Source organism: Myotis daubentonii, chromosome 15, assembly GCF_963259705.1.
Source record: "Myotis daubentonii chromosome 15, mMyoDau2.1, whole genome shotgun sequence".
NCBI lineage: Eukaryota > Metazoa > Chordata > Mammalia > Chiroptera > Vespertilionidae > Myotis > Myotis daubentonii.
Genome location: NC_081854.1, coordinates 26,069,811 through 26,093,342, shown reverse-complemented (window position 1 = coordinate 26,093,342; position 23,532 = coordinate 26,069,811). Strand labels below are relative to the sequence as shown.

The window sequence follows — 23,532 nt, the reverse complement described above, 5'->3', positions numbered from 1 at the left end:
GGACTCTGGGGGGGGATGGGTAGAGGGAACTGGGGTGGTCTGAGGCGCAAGGAGGGCCAGTGCTGAGCTCTGGCCAGGGAGTGCCCTGCTTGGTCCTCACGATCCTCTTTTGTAAAATGGCCCATCAACCGGGGTTGTGGGAATCTGAGCGCACTCAGTACCAGTCTAGGCCCAGCAGAGAACAAGGACCAGCCCATGGCATTGGGGGGCAGTGGGTCCAGCTGGACCTTCCCTCCTCTCCTGACTTTGCCGGCCTTATCCCTGCTCATGTGTCCCAGGCACGACTATGGCTTCTGCAGCAGCAGAGGCGGAGAAGGGATCTCCGATTGTGGTGGGGCTGCTGGTCGTGGGCAACATCATTATTCTGGTGAGACATCCCCCAGTGCTGGGAGCCGAGTGGGAGGTGGGGAGAAGGGGCAGTCCTGAGCCTGAGGGTGGAGGCTGAGGGCCCAAGACCCCAGCAGGCCAGTGTTGTAGGCTCTCAAGTCAGAGCAGCCTGCATTCGAATCTCAGCTCTGCCTCTCTCATCAGTGTGATCTTGAGCAAGTGACTTTAATTCTCTGTGCCTGTTTCCCCATCTACAGATTATGTCCTCATTGTGGGGATATTTGTGTGGATTAATCCATGTATGACCCTCAGCTCAGAAAAAGTAATTAATGCTAACTATCGCCCTAGCCAGTTTGGCTCAGTGGATAGAGCATTGGCCTGTGGACTGAAGGGTCCCAGGTTCGATTCCAGTCAAGGGCACATGCCCGAGTTGCAGGCTCAATCCCCAGTGGGGGGCATGTAGGAGGCAGCGATCAATGATTCTCTCATCATTGATGTTTCTGTCTCTCTACCTCCCTTCCTCTCTGAAATCAATATAAATATATATTTAAAAAAAGAAATGCTAGCTATCAACATTAATATGATTACGACTATAAAGTGCCTGCTTGGCACACAGGAAGCCCATGATAATGACAACAATGTCTTTTTCTTAATATTTAATGTTTTTTTAAAAATACGTGATGCCTGTACATGGCTCTGGGGCCAGACAGCCTGGGTTCAAATCCCAGCTTTGCCACTTTCTATTGTGGGACCTGGGGTCATCTCTCTGAGCCTCAATTTTCTTATCTGTAAGATGGAGATAAAATAGTAATGCTGAGAGGATAAAATGAGTTACTGGATTAATGTACTTAGACCAGTTTGGCATGTGTGGTTACTCTTTGTATTAGTCATAACAACAATGTACATTGCAGCTGGTAACAATTATAGTCATCACACAGAAACCAATTACGAGGTCCAATGCCTGGCACACAGGAAGTAGTCTAGGAGTGTTAGTTTGATTGTTGTCAAACAGATCTACCAAGAAATTCCCTCTCTTCTGTTCCCCATTCCTTACCCTGCAGGTAACTAGATGTTTAGTTTTTCCAACATGCAACAAATGCAAGCAATAGGAACATACGTACCAATTGTCTCCCTTTTCTCGCCCCAGATGTCACTCATTCCATATCCTTTCATGCCTCCCATTTTCTCCTGCTCACATAGCCTATAGGCTACTCCACAGAAGTCCTCAAAAGAGCCCTGTCCTTTTCCACGACTGCATAGCACTCCATTGTGTGGCCTCCTGGTTTCTCTACCCACAGTGCCGCAGGGGATCACCTGTGGTTTGTGATTTTCCTACATGGGCACGTGTGTGTGTAGGGTTGATTTCTGTGAGTGGAATTGCTGAACCAAAGAGTTGATATATTTGTAATTGTTCTGGGACTGGTCAGATTCCCCTATTCAGAGAATAACACTAGGAAGGAAGGGCAGGTGGACCAACCATCTCCTCTGTGCCAGTCATCACTCAGGCTTTGCATGTGGCATCTCCTTTTGCCCTTAAAGCAACTGGCAGTGAGGGGAGAGGGACAGTTCTGACTGGGCCCTCCTTCCTTTCTGGCCTCTGTCTAGCCTCAACCCTGTTCATGAAAGGTGATGTCTTTGCCTCTCTTATTACATGCCCACTTTACTGAGCAGGCAGTAGAGGTTCAGAATGAGGAAGGAACTTGCTCATGGAGACTCATGCAGCTGAGGATGTTGCCCCTGAGTCGGTCCTTCTAACCTGCTGCTCTGTCTAGCTATCGGGCCTGGCCCTGTTTGCTGAGACAGTATGGGTGACAGCTGACCAGTACCGTGTGTACCCACTGATGGGTGTCTCAGGCAAGGATGATGTCTTCGCTGGTGCCTGGATCGCCATCTTCTGTGGCTTCTCCTTCTTCGTTGTGGCGAGCTTTGGTGTGGGTGCAGCGCTCTGCCGCCGACGGTCCATGATCCTCACGGTGAGCCCCCAGGAGGAGGGAATGGGGACACGTAGGCACAAAGATCATCCTCATAGATTCATAATAACAACCACCACTGCAGCCACTAGTGTGTGTTCAACATGGCACTACACCCAGGCCTCATGGTAATCAATCATTTTATTTCACCTCCCCATAACCCCCAAACCTAGGCTCGGCTGTCACCATAATTTCAGAAAAAAAACTTGGACACAGGGGAGGAAGGGCCTAAAGCTCTCTACACAGGAGGACAACTCTTGAGTAGCAGGACTGGGATTTGAACCTAAGTTAATTGGTCTCCAGAGTTTGTGCTCATAAGTGGCGCTGTCGATAATGACAATAATAATAGCACAACCAGCATTTAATGAGTGCTCTTTACTTTCTAAATGCTTTACATGGATAGTTCATTTATTCCCCACAACTCCATATGAGATACCGTCGTCATCATCATCATCATCATCATCATCATCACCGTCATGAGCCCACTTGACAGTTGAGATTGAGGCTCAGAGAAGTGAAGTCACTTATCCAAGGTCACACAGCAAGTGAGTGACTGAGCCTGTGCTCTCAGTCTCTGCCAACAACAATTGCACCAACAATATCCACACTTCCCAAGGGCCTCTCATGTGCCTCATATGCTAAGCAGTTTAGAAAATGAACTCTCAATCCTCCCAGAACCCCTCTGAAGTTACTAGATGAGGAAACTGAGGTTCAAAGAAGCCAAAGCCCAGGTAGTAGGGAAAACAAGGATTCTCATCCCGGCCTCAATGACAGAACCAACACCGTGCTTCCTCTGTAGTTGAGGGCCTTTTAAATTCCCAGGAGCACCTACTTATTCAATCAACAAATGCTAATTGAGCAAGAACCATGTGCCAAACCCTATGCTAGGCACCGGAGCCATCTAGTGAGCAAAACATAAAGCCCTTGTCATAGAGGAAGATACTCTGAGGGGGAGAAGACAGTGACCAGGGAAAGGTGAGCTGGAACTGGGGCAGGGAGTGGGGAGCCTGGCAGCTAGAGGAAGTAAAGGCCTGGGGGAGGTGAGGAATGAGCCTGCGTGTGTATCTGCAGGAAGGACATTCCAGGTGAAGGGAGCAGCAAGAGCAAAGGCTCTGAAGCCAGAGGAGGCCAGGAGGCCAGGAGGCCAGTGTGGCTGGAGCCAAGTGGGGGTGGGGTGAGAGAGGAGCCGAGGTGAGGGCAGATGGGGTTGGGGAGAGAATAGTGGGCGGTGGCAGGAAGGATGAGGGAAGAAAGGGAAGGTGGGCCTGTCAGGTGGGCCTTATGGGCCTTGGTAAAGACTTTGGCTTCACCATAAGATGGAGCCACAGAAAGGCTCTTTTTCTTTCCTTTCCTGTTTTCCTTTTAAAATTTCTTTCCTGCATTTAATTCTCTGGCATAACAATTTAAACAAAGCCCTAAAAGTTCACCCAACTAGTAAAAAAACAGTTTGTGTCTATTAGTTTGTCATTAAATAAGACATAGAAGTTTTAAAAAACACATTATGGGAAATTTCAAACATAGATGAGAGTAGAGAGAATGGCCTGATGAACCTATCACCTGGTTTCAACACAATCAGTCACAGACTGGCCAAGCTTGTCTCCTCTGCTCCACTCTCTGCCTGCCCACATTTTTATTTCCTGGGGTATTTTGAAGCACATTCCAGACACCAAGTCAATATAAATACTTGAGTGCACATTTCTCTGAGTGATAAGGACATTGTTTTAAAGCAGTCGGGCAAGTTAATGCCACAGCATTTCATCTCAGCAGTAGAGTTAGCAAATCCACGCCCCACACCCTGTTGGTTTAAGGGTGAAGGGAAGAGGTGAGGACAGGGATATCATTTACATTAAATACCAGTCAAATAAATTTTTCTTTTTTTGTACAACCATCATGCTGCTGGCACACCTGCAAAATTCACCCTGGTTCCTTCAAATCTATCTTCCAATACCCAGTCTGTGCTCAAATGTCCTTGGTTATCTCAAGAATCTCTCTCTCTCTCTCTTCCTCTCTCTTTTTTTTCCTTCCTAGAGTAGACATCCAAGCATATCCATTAACTTCAGGAAATACTTTACATATATTTTCATTTCATTTTCCTCTAACTTTCTATTATGGAAAATTTCAAACATACAAAAAAAGGGAAAGACTTGAACAGTGAACACCTGTATACCTATCACATAGATGCTACCATTCACATCGTTCTATACATTTTTAAGAAGTTTTCATTTCCCTTGAGGGGGTGTGATTCCACAGGTTTTGCCCTGACTGGGCTGTTCCTTTGTCCCTGTATCTCTCCCCAGTACCTGGTGCTCATGCTCATCGTCTACATCTTCGAGTGCGCCTCCTGCATCACATCCTACACCCACCGAGACTATGTGAGCCAGTCAGAGGCCAGGGGAGGGGCATGACTTCTGGGGGGAGTGTGTTGAGGGTCTCAGGCTAAGGGTGGAGGTCGACTTTTCTTCCCACCCAACCCCACTGGACCCTATTCTTCCTGGCCCTCCACAGATGGTGTCCAACCCATCCCTGATTACCAAGCAGATGCTGACATTCTACAGTGCAGACACAGACCAGGGCCAAGAACTGACTCGCCTCTGGGACCGTATCATGATTGAGGTGAGCGAGGATGGGCAAGGGTGGCAGGGAGGCCGGGAGGACCTGAGGCCCTGACTACAGAGGTAGATAGGGCTCCCATTATGCCCACAGGTATATATATCCACTCATTTGGTTCTTATGAGGGAGGCTCTTAGTCATTGTCATTTTTCAAATGACTAAACTGGCTCCAAACAGGGAAAGTCACTTGCCCAGAGTAAGTGGCTGAGCTGGAATCCAAACCTGGCAGCCTAAGTCCAGAATCCCTGCTCTTAGTCGTGGCATATATTATCTTAACAGCAAACATTTAATGAGCACTAACTTCTATTTAGCACTGTTCAATGCACTTTGAGAGTTTATTTAATCCTCACAACTACCCCATAAGGGAGATCAGCTTTTTAGTGATGAGGAAACTGAGGCAAGAGGTTGAGGAGCTTGAACAAGGTCACACAGCTGGTAGTTCACAGAACCAGAAGGATTGAAACCCAGGATGTTGCATTCCAGAAACCATAGTCTTGGCTAAGCCCAACTTGACATGGCAGCACAGAGGAGAATATTGAGGATTCAAGGGAAATTGAGGTCCAAATTCAGCTTAAGTCATATAGCTAGCCAGGATTAGAGCCCATGTTTAAAGGGCCTATGTTTTCATCTTTCAGGGCCCACAAAGTAAACACCCATAGGGACTAGAAAAAACAACAACACAAAAATCCACCTTTGCTGTCATTTAGTTCAGGTTTTATTGACAGTGAACTCAAAAGAATCCTATATAATAAAACCCTAATATGCAAAATGACCAAACAGCAGAACAACTGGTCACTATGACGTGCACGGACCACCAGAGGGCGGACGGTCAATGCAGGAGCTGCCCCCTGGTGATCAGTGCGCTCCCACAGAGGGAGCGCCACTCAACCAGAAGCTGGGCTCAGGCTGGCGAGCGCAGCAGTGGTGGCGGAATCCTCTCCAGCCTCTGCTGCAGACAGGTGGTAAGGAGTGAGGGGTCCCGGACTGCGAGAGCCCCAGACTGCAAGAGGGATGTCTGATTACAAGCTTAGGGTTTGGGCCTAAGCCAGCAGGCAGACATCCCCCAAGGGGTCCCAGACTGCGAGAAAGTGCAGGCTGGGCTGAGGACTCCCCCCACACCCCCACCCAGTGCACAAATTTCATGCACCGGCCCTCTAGTTTTAGAATAAATCATGATTGTGGGTTTGATCCAAATCCCTCATCAGCCTCTTGGTTCTGGAACAAATATCTTCTAGTCATTGCTCACACACACAGACACTGCCCTCCTCCTTGAGGCCCAGGACATGGGGAAGTTGGGCCCAGTAGTGGCCCAGAACAGCCTTGCCCTTTCTCACTGTCTGACCTCAGGCAAGCAGCGGTCTGCTCTGAGCTGGAGCCTGACCCCTTGCCTTTCTCTCCAGCAAGAGTGCTGTGGCACATCTGGTCCCATGGACTGGGTGAATTTTACATCAACCTTCCGGGATTCCACCCCAGAGGTGGTGTTTCCCTGGCCCCCACTGTGCTGTCGGCGGACTGGCAACTTCATTCCCCTCAATGAAGAAGGCTGCCGCCTGGGCCACATGGACTACCTGTTCACCAAGGTATGTCCCCTCCCTCCTGCTGCACCTGTCTGTGGTCTCTCTGGCCCTCTACCTCTTCCTCCTTTCCACTGTCTATTATTTCCTCCTCCCCTCTCTGGCTTTCTCTATCTCTCCCTTCTCTCAACTCTCCCTCCATTAGTCTCTCTCTCCCTCTGAAAGTTAGCGGGATGCACACAGGGTCTATCTGATTTAGACCTGGCACCTGCAATTCTCAGGTTTTCTGGGATGAGCAACAACAATAATAGCAGTAGCACAACACCAATAACAACCCACATTTATTGAGCTTATACTTTTTACCAGGCATCCTTCAAAGTGCTTTAAATTTTGATCTTATTTCTCACCACAGCCTGATGAGGTAAAGATTATAATTATCCCATTTTACAGATGATGAAACTGAGGGATCATTCGCTAGTGAGGGATGGAGCTGGGGTTTGATTTCAGGTAGTTAGGCCCCAACCAGATGCTTTAACTATTGTGAGGGGAGTGCAGAGGCAGAGAAAGAAACCAGAAGAGGTTAGACTAGGAGAACTGGTTCCAGTGTTCCTCTGGTTGCTCTTGGCTGCCTGGGGCCCTTCAACAGCATGTCTTAGATCAGGTGTGCAAACCATCACCACTTGCAGAATCAGACAGCCATGTTTCCAGCCCAGACTCTGGGCAGAGTGCTTACATGCATCTCCATGGAATCTTCACAACTGCTTTCAGAGGGCAGTGCTGTTAAGATCACCACTTTGCAGATGGGGAAACTGAGGTTCAGAGGGTCAGATTCATATGTAGGCCCCATAGAGAACAAGTGGTAGAGCTAGTGCATCACCTCAGTCCTGCCTAACTCCAGGGCACCTTTGTTCTTGGCTGATTCCAAGTTGGGGCAGGGGTCTACATGAAGAGTGACTCTGGACCAACTCAGCTTCATCTCTAAATGAGGAGATGTCAGAGGTGGACTGATCCTAAAGGCACATTTCAAACCCTTGGAACCTGTGGGCAGCATGGAAAGCCTGCTCTAAATAAAATTGCCCTCAGGCTGTCGTAATCACCATCATGGCAGCACCTACGTATACAGGTCCTGGATTCAAGGTCACATCCCGGCTCCCTGAATCCACACTGGGAGGTAGGCACTGCCATAATCCCCATTGCACAAGAGAAAAACCAAGGCTCAAGGAAGGTAGTCACTTTCCTGAGGGCATACAGCAACTCGCTTTCAGCAGCCAACCTCCTGAGGGAATTTTCTTAAACCCTCATTTTCCCCCTGCCCAGGGCTGCTTCGAACACATTGGCCATGCCATCGACAGCTACACGTGGGGCATCTCGTGGTTTGGGTTTGCCATCTTGATGTGGACGGTGAGAGGCGGGGAGCCTACAGGTTGGGCGGGATGTGGGTGTGGGGCTGGAGCACCCCTAACCCAACTGCCTTCTCCTCCAGCTCCCTGTGATGCTGATAGCCATGTATTTCTACACCACATTGTGAGGAACGAGAAGGGATGGTCACGTGCACACCTTGGCCTCCTCCTGCTCCTGCTCCTGCATCCTCCAGCTGAAGCTTGGCTGACCGCCTCACTTTTCCCTTTCCACCTCCTCACCCTTCCCTCCTTGTCCTCCCAAGATCTTTTACCAGGTTTCTGAGCTTTGCTAGGAATCTGAACCCCCTGGACATGCGTGCATGGGCCCTTAGCCCTTAACCTCATTTCGTTTGGTTGATTCCTGGCCCATCTATCAGTGGCAACTTAAATTCTTATCCTTAGATCTCACCACCCATTCACAGATGCCTCCTTCCTGGTGGATATTGCCATTATTACTGAGCGGATTGTGATTATCTACTGAAGCTCTGGTAGGCTGGGATTGCTATGAGAGGAGAGACATGCTCTGTCATGGCCATTTATTGTCCCCAGCGTTGCCCAGCACTGGTTTGAGCATAGATATTCAATAAAAACTGTTTGCATGAGTTAATTTGTTTTCTTCTGGGACAAAGGTGAATGAGCAAGAACTCTTCCAATGTAAATGGCAGAAACCCAACTGGCACTGACTGAATATAACAGGAAATTTATTGGCTCATGTAACTGAGTCAATAGGGCTGGATCCAGGAGTTCGGACTAGGTTTCTAGGAAACCAGCTTCACTCTGAGGCAGGATTTCTCTGCAACACTAGATGCACATCTGGATAGCTAAGCAACAGCACTGAGGAAGGGCCTCTGTCCCAAGGTCAAGGATTAAATTTCGTTATCTTGGTTTAGGTTCTAGGCCCACCCTTTGGGTAGGGAAAGGAGAGCATCAGACTAATGACCCTGCTAAGAATGCATCCAGGGATGGTGTTGAGAAGGGGTTGTTTATCAAAGGAAAATCAGAGCACAGGGCCGATGCGCCAGTACAGGTGATAGACACCCCCCTATTAGGGACTAGAGCTTCCAGCTAGTTCTCTAAGTAATAAAAAATAATATTTTAACATGACAGACAGCAAACTTTAAGACTGTCCTCACTGCTCTTTTATCCTCTCTGAAGCAAGCTCATCCTCTGGCCATTTTTACAGCAATTAGGCCCTGCCAGGAAAGCCTGGCTTCCTTCCCCATCAAATGAAGTTTCTCGGGGTCCTCATTCAGTCCACTGGTCTACTGATGGTCTGCAGGTGCTAAATTCGGATACCAGCTTGAAAAAATCTGTAATGGTCAAAGAAGTCTATTGGGATGAAAAATTGGAAACAACCTCATATCCATCAGCAGGGGATGGGTTGCACAACTCATTTTCTATCCTTGGACTGGAATTCTCAGTGGCTGCTAGAAAGAAGATAGGCCCTAACCGCTTTGGCTCAGTGGATAGAGCGTCAGCCTGCGGACTCAAGGGTCCCAGGTTCAATTCCGGCTAAGGCGTGTACCTTGGTTGCGGGCACATCCCCAGTAGGGGGTGTGCAAGAGGCAGCTGATCAATGTTTCTCTCGCATTGATGTTTCTAACTTTCTATCCCTCTCCCTTCCTCTCTGTAAAAAATCAATAAAATATATTTAAAAAAAAAAAAAGAAGAAGAAGATAGATCTGCCCTGGATGGGTAGTTCAGTTGGTTGGAACATTGTCCCTATATGCGAGGGTTGTAGGTTTGATCCTGGATCAAGGCACATACAATGAATGCATGGATAAGTGGAACAGCAAGTCAATGTTTCCCTCTCCTTCCCATCTCTAAAATGAATAAAAATCTGTATGAGTTTTTAAAAAATAAGGTACATCTATGTGAGCTTATATCAAAAGATGTCACAATGATATAAATAACCAGAAAGCATATATAAGGATGTTCATTACAGTAACCTAAATGAACATCAGTAGATTAGTTCTAATTAGTACCCTGACCAGGGCCCGGGCCAGGTAGGAGCTTGCAAACAAGATATGTACCCTTGACTGGAATTGAACCTGGGACCCTTTGGTCCACAGGCCGAATGCTCTAGCCACTAAGCCAAACTGGCTAGAGAAGCTATTCTATATGTTTACAACACCACAAAGTAATAAAAAATAATGTTTTAACATGGAAAAACCTCTAAGAAATGCAAAGTTGAAAAACTTGCTAACTGCATACAGTACTTTTATTCCTGTAGATACATATGTAGGGTTGGATTTTTAAAAAATGGGTCAAGATATTTTTTAAAAGTTTAAAATAATAGAGAAATTACTTTTTTAAAAAACATATTTTTATTGATTTTAGAGAGAAAGGGAGAGAGGAGAGAAACAGCAATGAGAGGGAATCATTGATCAGCTGCCTCCTGCACGCCCCCTACTGGGGATCAAGCTCACCTGGGACCCTTCATTCGTCGGCTGATGCTCTGTCCCCTGAGCCAAACCAGCTAGGACAGGAAAATACTTCTTAAAAAGTAAATCAGCCTGGCTGGCATGGTTCAGTGGTTGAGCATCAACCTATGAACCAGGAGGTCACTGTTCGATTTCCGGTCAGGGCACACGCCCGGGTTGCAGGCCTGATCCCATGTGGGGCATGCAAGAGGAAGCCAATCCATGATTCTCTCTCATCAATGATATTTCTATCTCTCTCTCCCTCTTCTTTCCTCTCTGAAATCAATAAAAATATATTTTTAAAAAAGTAAAGTCATTTGTAACCCTTTCACTTAAAAGTGTATAAAAATTTAGAAATGGAAGTGTTACCGGACAGGGCCTAGGGCCCAGAGCAGTTCTGCCTCGGGCCAGCCTATAGTGTGTGGGTTCTTCACTTCCTGTAGGAAAGATTTCACAACACAAGTTCAGGTGATTTTGGGAGCACATTTTTTAAAGCTGGGGACAGTGAAACAAAGGAAGGGCTTAGGGTGGAAGCAGCCACAAGAGAGGGCCTAGGGCAGTGCTCTGCTTTGGCTCCCTAGAAACATCACAGGAAAGAAGTGAGCCAGGGCGGGGCTGCTTTCAGCTCACTGGGAAGTCAAGACAAAGGGGACCTTGGAGACAGGATCAGGGGGTGAGCCCAGGACAGATTGCCGCTGGCTACTGCTCCCCTGGTTGCAAGTCTTGTGGGGACCCTTAGAGTTTAGGAGGAAGTAAAAAGTTCATCCCCAAGAAGGGGCATGGCCATGCTCTAGAGCAGTGGTTCTCAACCTGTGGGTCGTGACCCCTTTGGCGGTCGAACGACCCTTTCACAGGGGTCGCCTAAGACCATCCTGCATATCAGATATTTACATTACGATTCATAGCAGTAGCAACATTACAGTTATGAAGTAGCAACGAAAATAATTTTATGGTTGGGTCACAACATGAGGAACTGTATCCTTTAATACAGTTCCTCATGTTGTGGTGACCCCCAATTTTATTGTTACAAATTGAACATAATTAAAGCATAGTGATTAATAACAAAAACAACATGTAACTATATATGTGTTTTCCGATGGTCTTAGGCGACCCCTGTGAAAGGGTCGTTCGACCCCCAAAGGGGTCGCGAGCCACAGGTTGAGAACCGCTGCTCTAGAGCGAGCCTGCACCAGGTCTTTATCTTGGGGATTTTTTTTTTAATATATTTTATTGATTTTTCACAGAGAGGAAGGGAGAGAGATAGAGAGTTAGAAACATCGATGAGAGAGAAACATCGATCAGCCGCCTCCTGCACACTCCCTACTGGGGATGTGCCTGCAACCCAGGTACATGCCCTTGACTGGAATCGAACCTGGGACCTTTCAGTCCGCAAGCCGACGCTCCATCCACTGAGCCAAACCGGTTTCGGCTATCTTGGGGATTTTTATCTTTCTTCTGTGGACGGGAATCTTAGGTGAGGGTTTCAGTAGAATATCCATCAGCTTTCCAGGTACATTTAAAGTATGCTGACTCATTAAAATGAGCGTATAGGGGAGTTTGGGATCACTCTGGTCAGCTTTACTGTTTTACTTTCATCTTGGCTTTGTCTGGCTCTAATCAGGTTTTTTGTTATTTGTTCCCTGACTTCATCTGTCCTTGGCACAAATAGCTCCAATTGGGTCTCTGTTACCTATCTCCCCAACAAAGGTGATTTAAGCTATTTATTCTCTGGTTAGGGAGAAGGGTATAACCCATTTGCTCTCAAGTGCTCTTGGTTAGGGAAGGGAAGGTTTTGTGATTCACTGGCTGGCTGTAAGTTGTTCAAATTGTTTGGCCTTGTTTAATTATCTTGTCCCAGTTTCCCCATTCTACTTGCCCAGGAATTTTCCTAGCTTCTTACTATCCTGCTTTAGAAGCATCCCATAGTTCACTCCATAGTAAATTCCCTCCATCCCAAATCTGGTCCAACTCCCTACCTAGATAACTGCTATTAACACTTAATAAAATCCCTTTTCAACTTTTCAAAAGTTTATATAGAGAGATCTATATATACTTATAAAAGTACACACATGTGTTTAATAGAACATGCTTTAAATATTGCTTTGCAACTTGCCTTCTTCACTTACCTATATATATATATTATAGCCATCTTTTCTTGTCAGTATATATGAGTTCACCCCTTTTTTTCTTATGATTGCAATGTATTTCAGAGTATAGATGTATCATAGATTGTCATGATGTGTTGTTAAGTAAAACAAGGGGAAGAATAGTATGCATAACTTATTTCATTTTTATAAAAATTAGGTGTACATATTTCCCATGAAGGACTCCTTTGAGAGGGAGAGTAGGATGGAGGGCTGACGAGGAAGAATTTTCACATCATATATATTTTTATGTTTAAAAATATTTTTGTAAAGATTATCTATTAATTTTCAAAAACAAAAGACTAGTAAAAGGGTTTCTAAAATACTAAACAAACCCTAGCTGGTTTGGTTCACTGGATAGAGCATCGGCCTGGGGACTGAAGGGTCCCAGGTTCGATTCCGGTCAAGGGCATGTACCTTGGTTGAGGGCACATCCCCAGTGGGGGGTGTGCAGGAGGCAGCTGATCAATGCTTCTCTCTCATCAATGTTTCTAACTCTCTATCCCTCTCCCTTCCTCTCTGTAAAAAATCAATAAAATTATTTTAAAAAATTAATAAAATAAAATACTAAACAATATACACCTTTACTTTTGAAGCCAGAATTTAAAACACCTCTTAGATGTTATATGCACCTATTTTAACACACACGGGCCCCTCCAGGTTAACTGGCCTAACTGGCTTTTCTTCAGGCCCTGGAATAAGACTTTTCCTCCATCCTGGGCACATATTTGGCTTCCTTGTAAATGTGTCAATTCCAGCCTAATCTACTTGCTTTTTTTTTTTTTTTAAATATATTTTATTGATTTTTTACAGAGAGGAAGGGAGAGGGACAGAGATCCAGAAACATCGATGAGAGAGAAACATCCATCAGCTGCCTCCTGCACGTCCCCCACTGGGGATGTTGCCCACAACCAAGGTACATGCCCCTGACCGGAATCGAACCTGGGACCCTTCAGTCCGCAGGCCAACGCTCTATCCACTGAGCCAAACCGGTTAGGGCTCTACTTGCTTTTAAATTCAGGTATGTCCTTATGAGCAAGTTTACAGCGACCTAGTCTGTGACTGGGATTCTCTGAGAGAGGAAAAGAGGCACCACTGTGTCCTCACCAGCCTCACCACACTCTAGGCCTCAATGTGCCCCTTTGTGAAATGGGGCTTCCAACAGTCCCTACCTCACAGCATACAGTCCAAGCACTCTCAGAGCGCAGGAACCAGCAGACCTTTTGGTTGTGAACTGGGAACTTTCTCCAGCCTGCAGCAATAAACTGTCTACTGAGGCTGCGACTATTTGGTAAACCCCAATTTCAAATGTTTGAGGCTCTCCTATGCTCAAATAGAAGCTGTTTCTCTGAAGTGACTCAGATATTTGTACTTAGAAAAGTGAAGTTGTACTTGAAAATGGCTGGTGATTTCTCTGAGAGAAGGGCTCAGCATATGTTCAAGTTAATATGTTCTGTTTTTCTTTCTTTGCCTGAGGGTCTTTGAAGAATGTGGAATTAGCCCTAACTTGTTTGGCTCAGTGGATAGAGCGTCGGCCTTCTGACTGAAAGGTCCCAGGTTCGATTCCGGTCAAGGGCATGTACCTTGGTTGCGGGCACATCCCCAGTAGGAGGTGTGCCGGAGGCAGCTGATTGATGTTTCTCTCTCATCTGTTTCTCTCTCATCGATGTTTCTGACTCTCTATCCCTCTCCCTTCCTCTCTGTAAAATAAATAAATAAATAAATAAAATATATTTAAAAAACAAACAAAAAAAAGAATGTGGAATTAATGGTGACTAATATGCATAAAATCAGTTTTTGCCTTAAAAAAGCACATTGTGAAATAATATTTAAACTGTCTGCTGAGAAAATATTTAAACTGTCATGGGAAAATACTTACAAAATTATGTGGGAAAAAAGATTACAAGAGAGCATGCTAGGCATGCTTGCTTTTCTGATAAAAAATATAGATATGTGGCCCTGGCTGTTTTTGCCTAGTGGTTAGAGTGTCGGCCCTCAGGCTGAGGCGGTTCAGGTCTGATTCCAGTCAAGGGCACCTACCTGGTTGCAGGCTGGATCCCTGCCTCCCCCCACTCCCTACCCCCCTCTGGCCTCGGGCCTTGTGCACATGCAGGAGGCAACTAATCAATGTCTCTCTGACATGATGTTTCTCTCTGTCTCTCAACCATCCTTCCTCTCTCTCTAAAAATCAATGGGGGGAAAATATCCTTGGGTGAGGATTAACATATGTATATGCACATTTGCATTAAAATTGTTAACAAAGTCTCCCAAAGGTTAACATTAGTCCTTAAGGAAGAGGAGACACTTGCAGGGGATTTTTATTTCATTCCTTGAGCATTTTGGTGTTTTCCAAATATTCTATGATGATTATTGCTTTTGTCCTCCAACAAAAATCAAGAAATAAATGTTTATAAAAATGTCACTGCTGGACATGAGATGTGCATTGAGAAAAGTTACCCACTAAACATTTTCACTTTAACTGAGCAGTCAAGACAGGTCAGGCTTGGGATCAAATAAGCCTCTGTGCAGCAGTTAGGCAGGCCTGCCCACTTCTGTCACATGTCTGCCACTAACCTCTCTGGCTCCATCTGGCCACACACCTGTCACAGTGTGGCAGCAGTGTGACCTGTCCAAGGCGGGGCTCAGCTGGTAGGACAGGTTAGTCTGCCCTGGTCCCTCCACTCAGAGGCCCACTCTGTGGGTGAGAGGGAAGCAAATACATGAGTGTCAGGGCACCCAAGAGAAAGGCAGTCACTCAATGACTGTTGCTACATGGTCACATCTGTCCATGACTCAATCCAGCCTCTAACCCTCCATGGCTCCCAGTGCTCTCAGCACAGAGTCTAACTGCTCAGTCAGGCCCTGAAGGGCCCTTATGGCCGGTCTCCTTGCCACTTCCCCAGGCTTATCTCTTTCTCCTGCCTCACTAACCCAATCTTTCTCTCATCATCTGAGATCATAGAATGGAAAGAATAAACCACAATGTTATATAGCAATCAAGCAGGAGCACAGCTCTGACTATAACCACTGTAACTTCTATAAGGGCAAGTTGGCTTATTCACTAAAATGTGAAGCTTACATTCCTTTGATTCAACTGATTCCACCTCTGAGACTCTATCCTACATATACAATTACAAGTTTGTACAAAGACCTATGTACAGGAGTGGCTGAAAAGTAATAACTAAGAAACATCCTAAATCATGTCAGAAGGGAACTAGTATATAATTCATTTGTTCACATATTTGACTACTATGCAGTTAAGTTTAAAGGGCGTTCCATTTATATTTGCTTATATGAAACTATCTCCAAGATGGATTGTTCACTGAGAAAAAGGCAAAGCACAAAACTAAATGTATGCTAGCCTAGCTGGTGTTGCTGAGTGGTTGAATGTCGACCCACAAACCAGAAAGTCATGGTTCGATTCCCGGTCAGGGCACATGCCCAGTTGCGGGATTGATCTCTAGTGTGGAGCATGTGGGAGGCAGCCAATCAATGATTCTCTCTCATCATTGATGTTTCTCTCTCTCTCTCTCTCTCTCTCTCTCTCTCTCTCTCTCTCTCTCTCTCCCTTCCTCTCTCTGAAATCAATAAAATCATTAAAAATAAACAACTAAATGTATGCTAAATGCAATCTTAGATTGGATCCTGGAAGAGAATAAAAAAGATATTAGAGTGCTCTGACCGGTGTTTCTCTGTGGTTAGTGTCAGCTTGGGTTTGATTCCTGGTCGAAGGCACATACCTGGGTTGCAAGTTCGATCCCTGGCCCTGGTCCGGGCACAAGTGGGAGGCAATTAATCGATGTGTCTTTCTCACATCAATATTTCTCTCTGTCTGTCTCTCTCTTTCTCTCTCTCCTTCTCTTCTTCCCTCTGTCCCTCCCTCTCTCCCTCCATCTCTCTCTGTCTCCCTCCCGCTCTTTCTAAAAAATCAATGGAAAAAATATCCTCAGGTGAGGATTAACCAAAAACAACAACAACAAAAAATAACAACAACAGACATTAGTGGAAAAACTAGTACATACTGAAAAAAAATCTGGAGTTTAATTAATGGTATTGTACTAATGTTAATTTCTTGGTTTTAACCAAGAAATTACAATGGCTATATAATATACTAACATTAGGGGAAACTGGGAGAAGGGTATACACGTACTATCTTTGCATCTATAAATAGACTTACAAGTCCAGGAAGCGCAGAGAACCCCAAACAAAAGGAATCCAAAGAGGACCACACCAAGACACATCATAATTAAAATGCCAAGAGCAAAAGACAAAGAGAGAATCTTAAAAGCAGCAAGAGAAAAACAGTCAGTTACCTACAAGGGAGTACCCATACGACTGTCAGCTGATTTCTCAAAAGAAACTTTACAGGCCAGAAGGGAGTGGCAAGAAATATTCAAAGTGATGAATAGCAAGAACCTACAACCAAGATTACTTTACCCAGAAAAGCTATCATTCAGAATTGAAGGTCAGAGAAAGAGCTTCACAGATAAGAAAAAGCTAAAGGAGTTCACCACCAAACCAGTATTATATGGAATACTGAAAGGTATCCTTTAAGAAGAGGAAGAAGAATAAAAAGGTAAAGATACAAATTATGAACAACAAATACACATCTATCAACAAGTGAATCTAAAAATCAAGTGAATAAATAATCTGATGAACAGAATAAACTGGTGATTATAATAGAATCAGGGGTGTAGAAAGGGAGTGGACTGACTATTCTTGCGGGGGGGAAAGTGATGTGGGGGATGCGGGAAGAGACTGGATTGAGTGCACCTATGGATGAGGACAGTGGGGGGGGGGAGTGAGGGTAGAGGGGGGGTGGGAACCAGGTGGAGGGGAGCTATGGGGGGGGAAAAAGAGGAACAACTGTAATAATCTGAACAATAAAGATTTAATTAAAAAAATAAAATAAAAAATAAAATTCTTCCAAAATAAAAGTTCATTTGAAAAAAAAATTGACTGTATGTTTCTATGTTTGTAGATCTCTAAAGAGGAGGCAAAAGATAAGTTTGTGTATGCACAGAATACATGATGATTACTTTTTCTTAATTCTGGAATGATTATCCAGTTTGATAATTGATGACTATTTTAAAAATAATTTACACACACACTTGCATTATGATTTTTTCAGAGTGCCCAATGTCATTCTTTGATGTTTTTAATCTGATGGGATTATTTCCATCCAATGTCTTCGTTTTGGATTGCAGTTAGAAATTACACAGGGCTGAGGAATGGAGTGAAAGTAAAGAAACAGGGCAATTCACTAGAAACAACTCACAAAATGTTCGTATCACCAAATGGCCCACTCATTGAATTGAACAAAAATGCTTTAAACAGTGTTAACCAAAATGGCTTAACAGATTGTAGGGAAATGGATTATTCTTTACTTAGGTTCCCTCAGAGCCGTGGTCAGCAAACTGTGGCTCGCAAGCCACATGCAGCTCTTTGGCCCCTTGAGTGTGGCTCTTCCACAAAATACCACATGCGGGCGCCCGTACAGTGCGATTGAAACTTCGTGGCCCATGCGCAGAAGTCGGTTTTCGGCCTGGGTGAGCCTATTTTGAAGAAGTACTGTTGATATTTGGCTCTGTTGACTAATGAGTTTGCCGACCACTGCCTCAGAGCAATGGAGCTAAAAGTGTCCTGGGTCAAAGGCAGAGCAGACAGCAGGGAACGGGCTTCTCAGAAAGGTGAGAAACTGAAGACAGTCATAGTCGTCAGGAAATCTGGCCACTGAATTTGCTGGCTCCCAGTGTGGCATGGCTGACCCTGAGTTATGACTGAGAACCAGGAGTGCATTGTGGGTTAACCTACCTTATATGGAAAAGCTTCCATTGTTAGGTAAGGTTTTCCGAATGGTGATATAAGTCCCGGGGATTCAAGGGCTGTAGTATTACAAGAACCAACTTTCCAGATCCAATGAGAACCTATCTTATGCACGATACCCATGTCCCAGAAGGCCCAGGAAGTCTTGTTGAGATAGATTGCTTCTTCCCCTGTCCCAGGTGGTAAAATTGTGAGTATCTTTCCAGTAAAATTGTGAATACCATCAACTCATTCATGCATTCTAATATTTCTTAGTCGCCTATCGTGTGCATTAGGCGTTGTTCTAGGTTCTGGGGATCCAGCAGGGAACAAATCAAGAGCTCCCCCTTTGCCCTGGCCGGTTTAGCTCAGTGGATGGAGCGTCGGCCTGTGGACTGGAGGGTCTCAGGTTCGATTCCGATCAGGGGCATGTGCCTTGGTTGCGGGCACATCCCCAGTGGGGGACGTGCAGGAGGCAGCTGATCAGTGATCGGTGTTTCTCTCTCATCGATGTTTCTAGCTCTCTATACCTCTCCCTTCCTCTCTGTAAAAAATCAATAAAATATTTTTTTAAAAAAAGAGCTCCCGCTTTCCTTTTATAAAGCTTACCTTCTGGAGAGGGAGGTAGAGAAAAATAATAAGGGAAATAGACATGTTAGAGTAGTAAGTGCTAAAGACAAAAATAAAATGTAAAAATAAAATAATTTTTAAAACTAGTGGGGAAGGGAGGCAGGGATTTTCATCACCACATTCTCATCCCAACTGGATGTGTGAGCTTCCAGCAGTGGCATGCACCCCCTCTGGATTGTTTCCCATTGTTCTAGTTGGATGCTGTGCCGTCCCATCGCCTTGTGGCAGGGAGCTCTGATTGGCCACTCCTGGGACGTGTGCCTGCCTTGGAATGGAGTCAGCCTCATCCAATGGTCCAGCTGGAAGCAGGGAGGAATTGGCTACTCGGAGCAAGCTGGGGGGTTAGGAGAGGCAAGGGAGAAAGCAAAAATTGTTTTTTTAAATTCACATTTATAAAAAATTCACATTTATTAAAACAGCAATTTCTAGTCAAACAATATAAAGCGTTTTAAAAGAATTATTTAAAAGTATGTATACTCTTTGTATAAATAAACACTGAAACTGTACAGATTTAAGCAAATATTCATTTAGCAAGCAACTTTAATCACCATCACCTACTCATCACTTCATAAAGTATTTGTGTTTCATAAAATATTCAAAACACAAGTACAAGTGCCATTAAATATTTTTAACCTTGAGAACACACTCTGCTCTGTACATCAAATTAAATCAGTCATAGTCTTTTACAAATAAACAGACACTGGAGGTAGAAAGAACCACTATCCCCTCTCCTCGTCAACCTTCCTCTTGATGATAAATGACACAGAAAGTACTGGGAATTTATTGTTAGCCAGAACACTACTGTCATTTTTTAAAATATATATTTTAGAGGGATAGAGAGTTAGAAATATCGATGAGAGAAAAACATCAACCAGCTGCCTCCTGCACATCCCCTACTGGGGATGTGCCCACAACCAAGGTCCATGCCCTTGACCGGAATCAAATCTGGGACCCTTCAGTCCGCAGGCTGACGCTCTATCCACTGAGCCAAACCGGTTAGAGCACTACTGTCATTTTTATTAATATCAGGGGGCCCCATCTCTCACCTGTGCCAGTTATCGATTTATTGCCTCTTAATTCCAAAATTTATCAGATGGCACAGGTTAGACCTTGTCAGTAGAGGGCGCTAGAAGGACATTGCGGAAGTTAGGGGCTTCTCTCCAGATTCCAATGCTTTGTTCTTGTTCCTCCGTGGCTGTGACCAGTAGGTGGCTGTTATTCTCCTCCCATTGTAGCTCACCACCTTTTTGAGCTCAGCTAGGGACACAACACTTAACCCAAGTAAGACATCTATTGAAAACATGGAATAGAATCATGATTTCTCACTGAATTGACTGTCTTTTCTGATGTTCTGCAAATGGAAATAGAAAGATGCAAAACAGAGAGACAAGGATCTTTTCAAAGAGTCATTTCCAGTACTGCTGGGAAAATGTTTAAAGAAAAAAAAAAATCTATGGTATTAAAGTTCATCTCATAAAAATTCATCAAGAAAATTAAGGAGCCCTAGCCGACTTGGCTCAGTGGATAGAGCGTCGGCCTGCAGACTGAGGGGTCCCAGGTTCGATTCTGACCAAGGGCACATGCCTGGGTTGCGTGCTTGGTCCCCAGTGGGGGGCGTGCAGGAAGCAGCCAATCAATGATTCTCTCTCATCATTGATGTTTCAATCTCTCTCTCCTCCCTTCCTCTCTGAAATCAATAAAGAAATATATTTTTTTAAAAAAAAAGAAAATTAAGGAAATAAGTCTGGAAATTGAAGGAATTTTTTAACTTTCAAGATCTATACTCAGAGTCAAGTCAAGTGATATTTGTTGCCTAGAAATTACTCTGGTCTGGGGTATCTTAGTTAGCTTTTGCTAACCATTCCCAACACAGAATGGCTTAAAATACTGATTTAAAAAATATATTTTTTATTGATTTTTAGAGAGTGGGGAAGGAAGCGGGAGAAGGAGAAGCATCTATATGAGAGCCTAACATTGATAGGCTGCCTCCTGCATGTCCCTGACCTGGAATGGAGCCCACAACCCAGAATGTGTCCTGACTGGAATCAAACCAGCAACCTTTTTTTTTTTTTTAAAATCGTTATTGTTGAAAGTATTACAGATGCCCCCTTTGTTTCTGGTGTGATTTTTCCCTGAGAACAAATCCTTTTATTATTTTTTATTTTTTAAATCTTTATTGTTGAGAATATTATAGATTTCCCCCTTTTCCCCTCATTGCCTGTCTCCACCTGGTTCCCACCCTGCCCCAGACCTTCACCACTCTACTGTCTGTGTCCATAGATAGGTAAGATCTTTGGTTAATCTCCTCCCACCTCCCCCTCCCCGCTTCCCTCTGAGATTAGTCAGTTTGTTCTATGCTTCCATGTCTCTAATTCTATTTATTCACCAGTTTAGTTTGTTGATTAGATTTCGTATTCATTTATTTTGATTTATAGATTCAATTGTTGATAGATATGTATTTATTGCCATTTTAATGTCCATAGTTCTTCTTTTCTCCTTCTTCTTCTTCTTCTTCTTCTTCTTCTTCTTCTTCTTCTTCTTCTTCTTCTTCTTCTTCTTCTTCTTATTTCTTCTTCTTCTTTTTCTTCTTCTTATTTCTTCCTCTTCCTCTTCTTAAAGAATACAGTTCAACATTTCATGTAGTACTGGTTTGGTGGTGGTAAATTCCTTTTGCTTTTTCTCATCTGTCAAGCTCTTTTTTACCTTCAATTCTAAATGATAGCTTTGCTGGGTAGAGTAATTTTGGTTGTAGGTCCTTGCTATTCATCACTTTGAATATTTCTTGCCACTCCGCCTGCAAAGTTTCTGTTGAGAAATCAGCTGACAGTTATATGGGTGCTCCCTTGTAGGTAACTAACTGCTTTTCTCTTGCTGCTTTTAAGATTCTCTTTGTCTTTAACCCTTGGCATTTTAATTATGATGTGTTTTGGTGTGGGCCTTTTTGGGTTCCTCTTATTTGGGGTTCTCTGCACTTCCTGGACTTGTAAGTCTATTTCTTTCACCAGGTAGAGGAAGTTTTCTGTCATTATTTCTTCAAATAGGTTTTCAATATCTTGCTCTCTCTCTTCTCCTTCAGGCACCCCTGTAATGCAAATATTGGTAAGCTTGAAGTTATCCCAGAGTCTCCTTACACTATCTTCATATTTTTGGATTCTAATTAGTGAATATTCATCTTTCAGATCTCAATGCCAGCATTACTTCCTCCAGGAAGTCATCCTTAAAAACCTTGACCAGATCTATCTTGTGGTTTATTTCCACGCAGCACTTAGTGCAGTTTTACTTGCAATTAATAAAAATAGCCAACATTTAATTAGCAAGTACTCTGTGCTGGAGCTGTTCTAAGAATTTCCTGGGTGTCTACTCATTTGATTTTCTCAAGGCACAGAAAGTGAAAGTTGCTCAGGGTTACACAGCTGGTAAGTGGTACAGGTTGGACCCAAACCCTGTCAGAGCTGACATCTTAATCATTCTGCTCTTCTCCCTCCCTCTGAAGTAATAATATGAATTTCCCCTACCAGGCAGTGATCCCCTCAATGGCAGATATTCACTGTTATGAACTGAATTGTGACCCCTTCCACCACCAGTTCATATGTTCATGTTCTAGCCTTCAATGTGAATGCATTTGGAGATAGGGCCTTTAAGAAGGAAATCAAGGTTGAAGTGAAGTCATAAGGGTAGGGCCCTAATCCAATAGAACTGGTGTCCTTATGTCTTAGCCCTTCTGGGGTGCTATATAGAACACCAGAGGCTGGGTACTTATAAACAACACAATTTTATTGCACACAGTTCTGGAAACCGAGAAGTCCAAGATAACGGCTCTAGCAGATTTGGGATCTGGTGAGGATCTGCTTTCTGGCTCATAGAAGGCTGTCTTCTCACTGTAACATGTGGTATAAGTGGCTTCTTTTATAAGGGCACTCATCCATTTAAGAAGACTCCACCCTTGTGACCTAATCGCCTCCCAAAGGTTCCATTTCCTAATACTAGCACATTGGGCATTAGGATTTTAACATATGAATTTGGGGGAGAGGCAAACACTCATTCTCTAGCACCTTATAGGAAGAGGAAGAGACACCAGGAGTGTGTGTGCACAGAGGAAAGGCCATGTGAGGACAAAGGGAGAAGGCAGCCTCTGCAAGCCAAAGAGAGAGGCCTCAGGAGAAAACAACCCTGCCAGCACCTTGATCTTCAACTTCCAGCCTCCAGAACTGTGAAAAATTAATTTCTGTTGTTTAAGCCACCCAGTCTGTGGTATTTTTGTTATGTCAGCCATAGCAGCCTAATACATTCTCTCTTCTTGCTTGCCATTATATATTTTGTACTAAGCACCATGTCTAGCATACAGTAAGCACTCCAAAAATATATACTCAGGTGTCACCACCTTTTCTGAAAAGTCTTCCCTCATCCTTCCCCCACTCCTTCCCCTGGCTTAAGTGCCCCTTCTGGGTTTCAGTTGCTATATTTTTCATTTGGTTCTGGAAGGATAATTTCGTTCTGAAAGGTAATATTTGGCCCTGGCCAGGTACCTCATTTGGTTAGGGCATCATTCCTATATGCCAAGATTGTAGGTTTGATCCCCAGTCAGGGTATTACAGGAGTCAGCCAATGAATGCATAAATAAGTGGAACAACAAATTGATTTTTTTTCACTTTCTTCCTCTCCTCCTTCCTCTCGCTCTAAAATCAATAAGAATTTTTTTAAAAGTTTAG

General features: G+C 44.2%; 1 protein-coding gene across 1 annotated transcript; it reads left to right on the top strand.

Moving 5' to 3' along the window:
- Positions 1-257: 257 nt before the first annotated feature.
- On the top strand, positions 258-8,421 carry UPK1A (uroplakin 1A). The gene is made up of 7 exons (XM_059665526.1): positions 258-367; positions 2,100-2,300; positions 4,595-4,669; positions 4,803-4,910; positions 6,308-6,487; positions 7,739-7,822; positions 7,905-8,421. Exons 1-7 carry the CDS (start codon positions 287-289, stop codon positions 7,947-7,949), a joined length of 774 nt encoding a protein of 257 aa, XP_059521509.1. The 5' UTR covers positions 258-286; the 3' UTR covers positions 7,950-8,421.
- Positions 8,422-23,532: the final 15,111 nt, after the last annotated feature.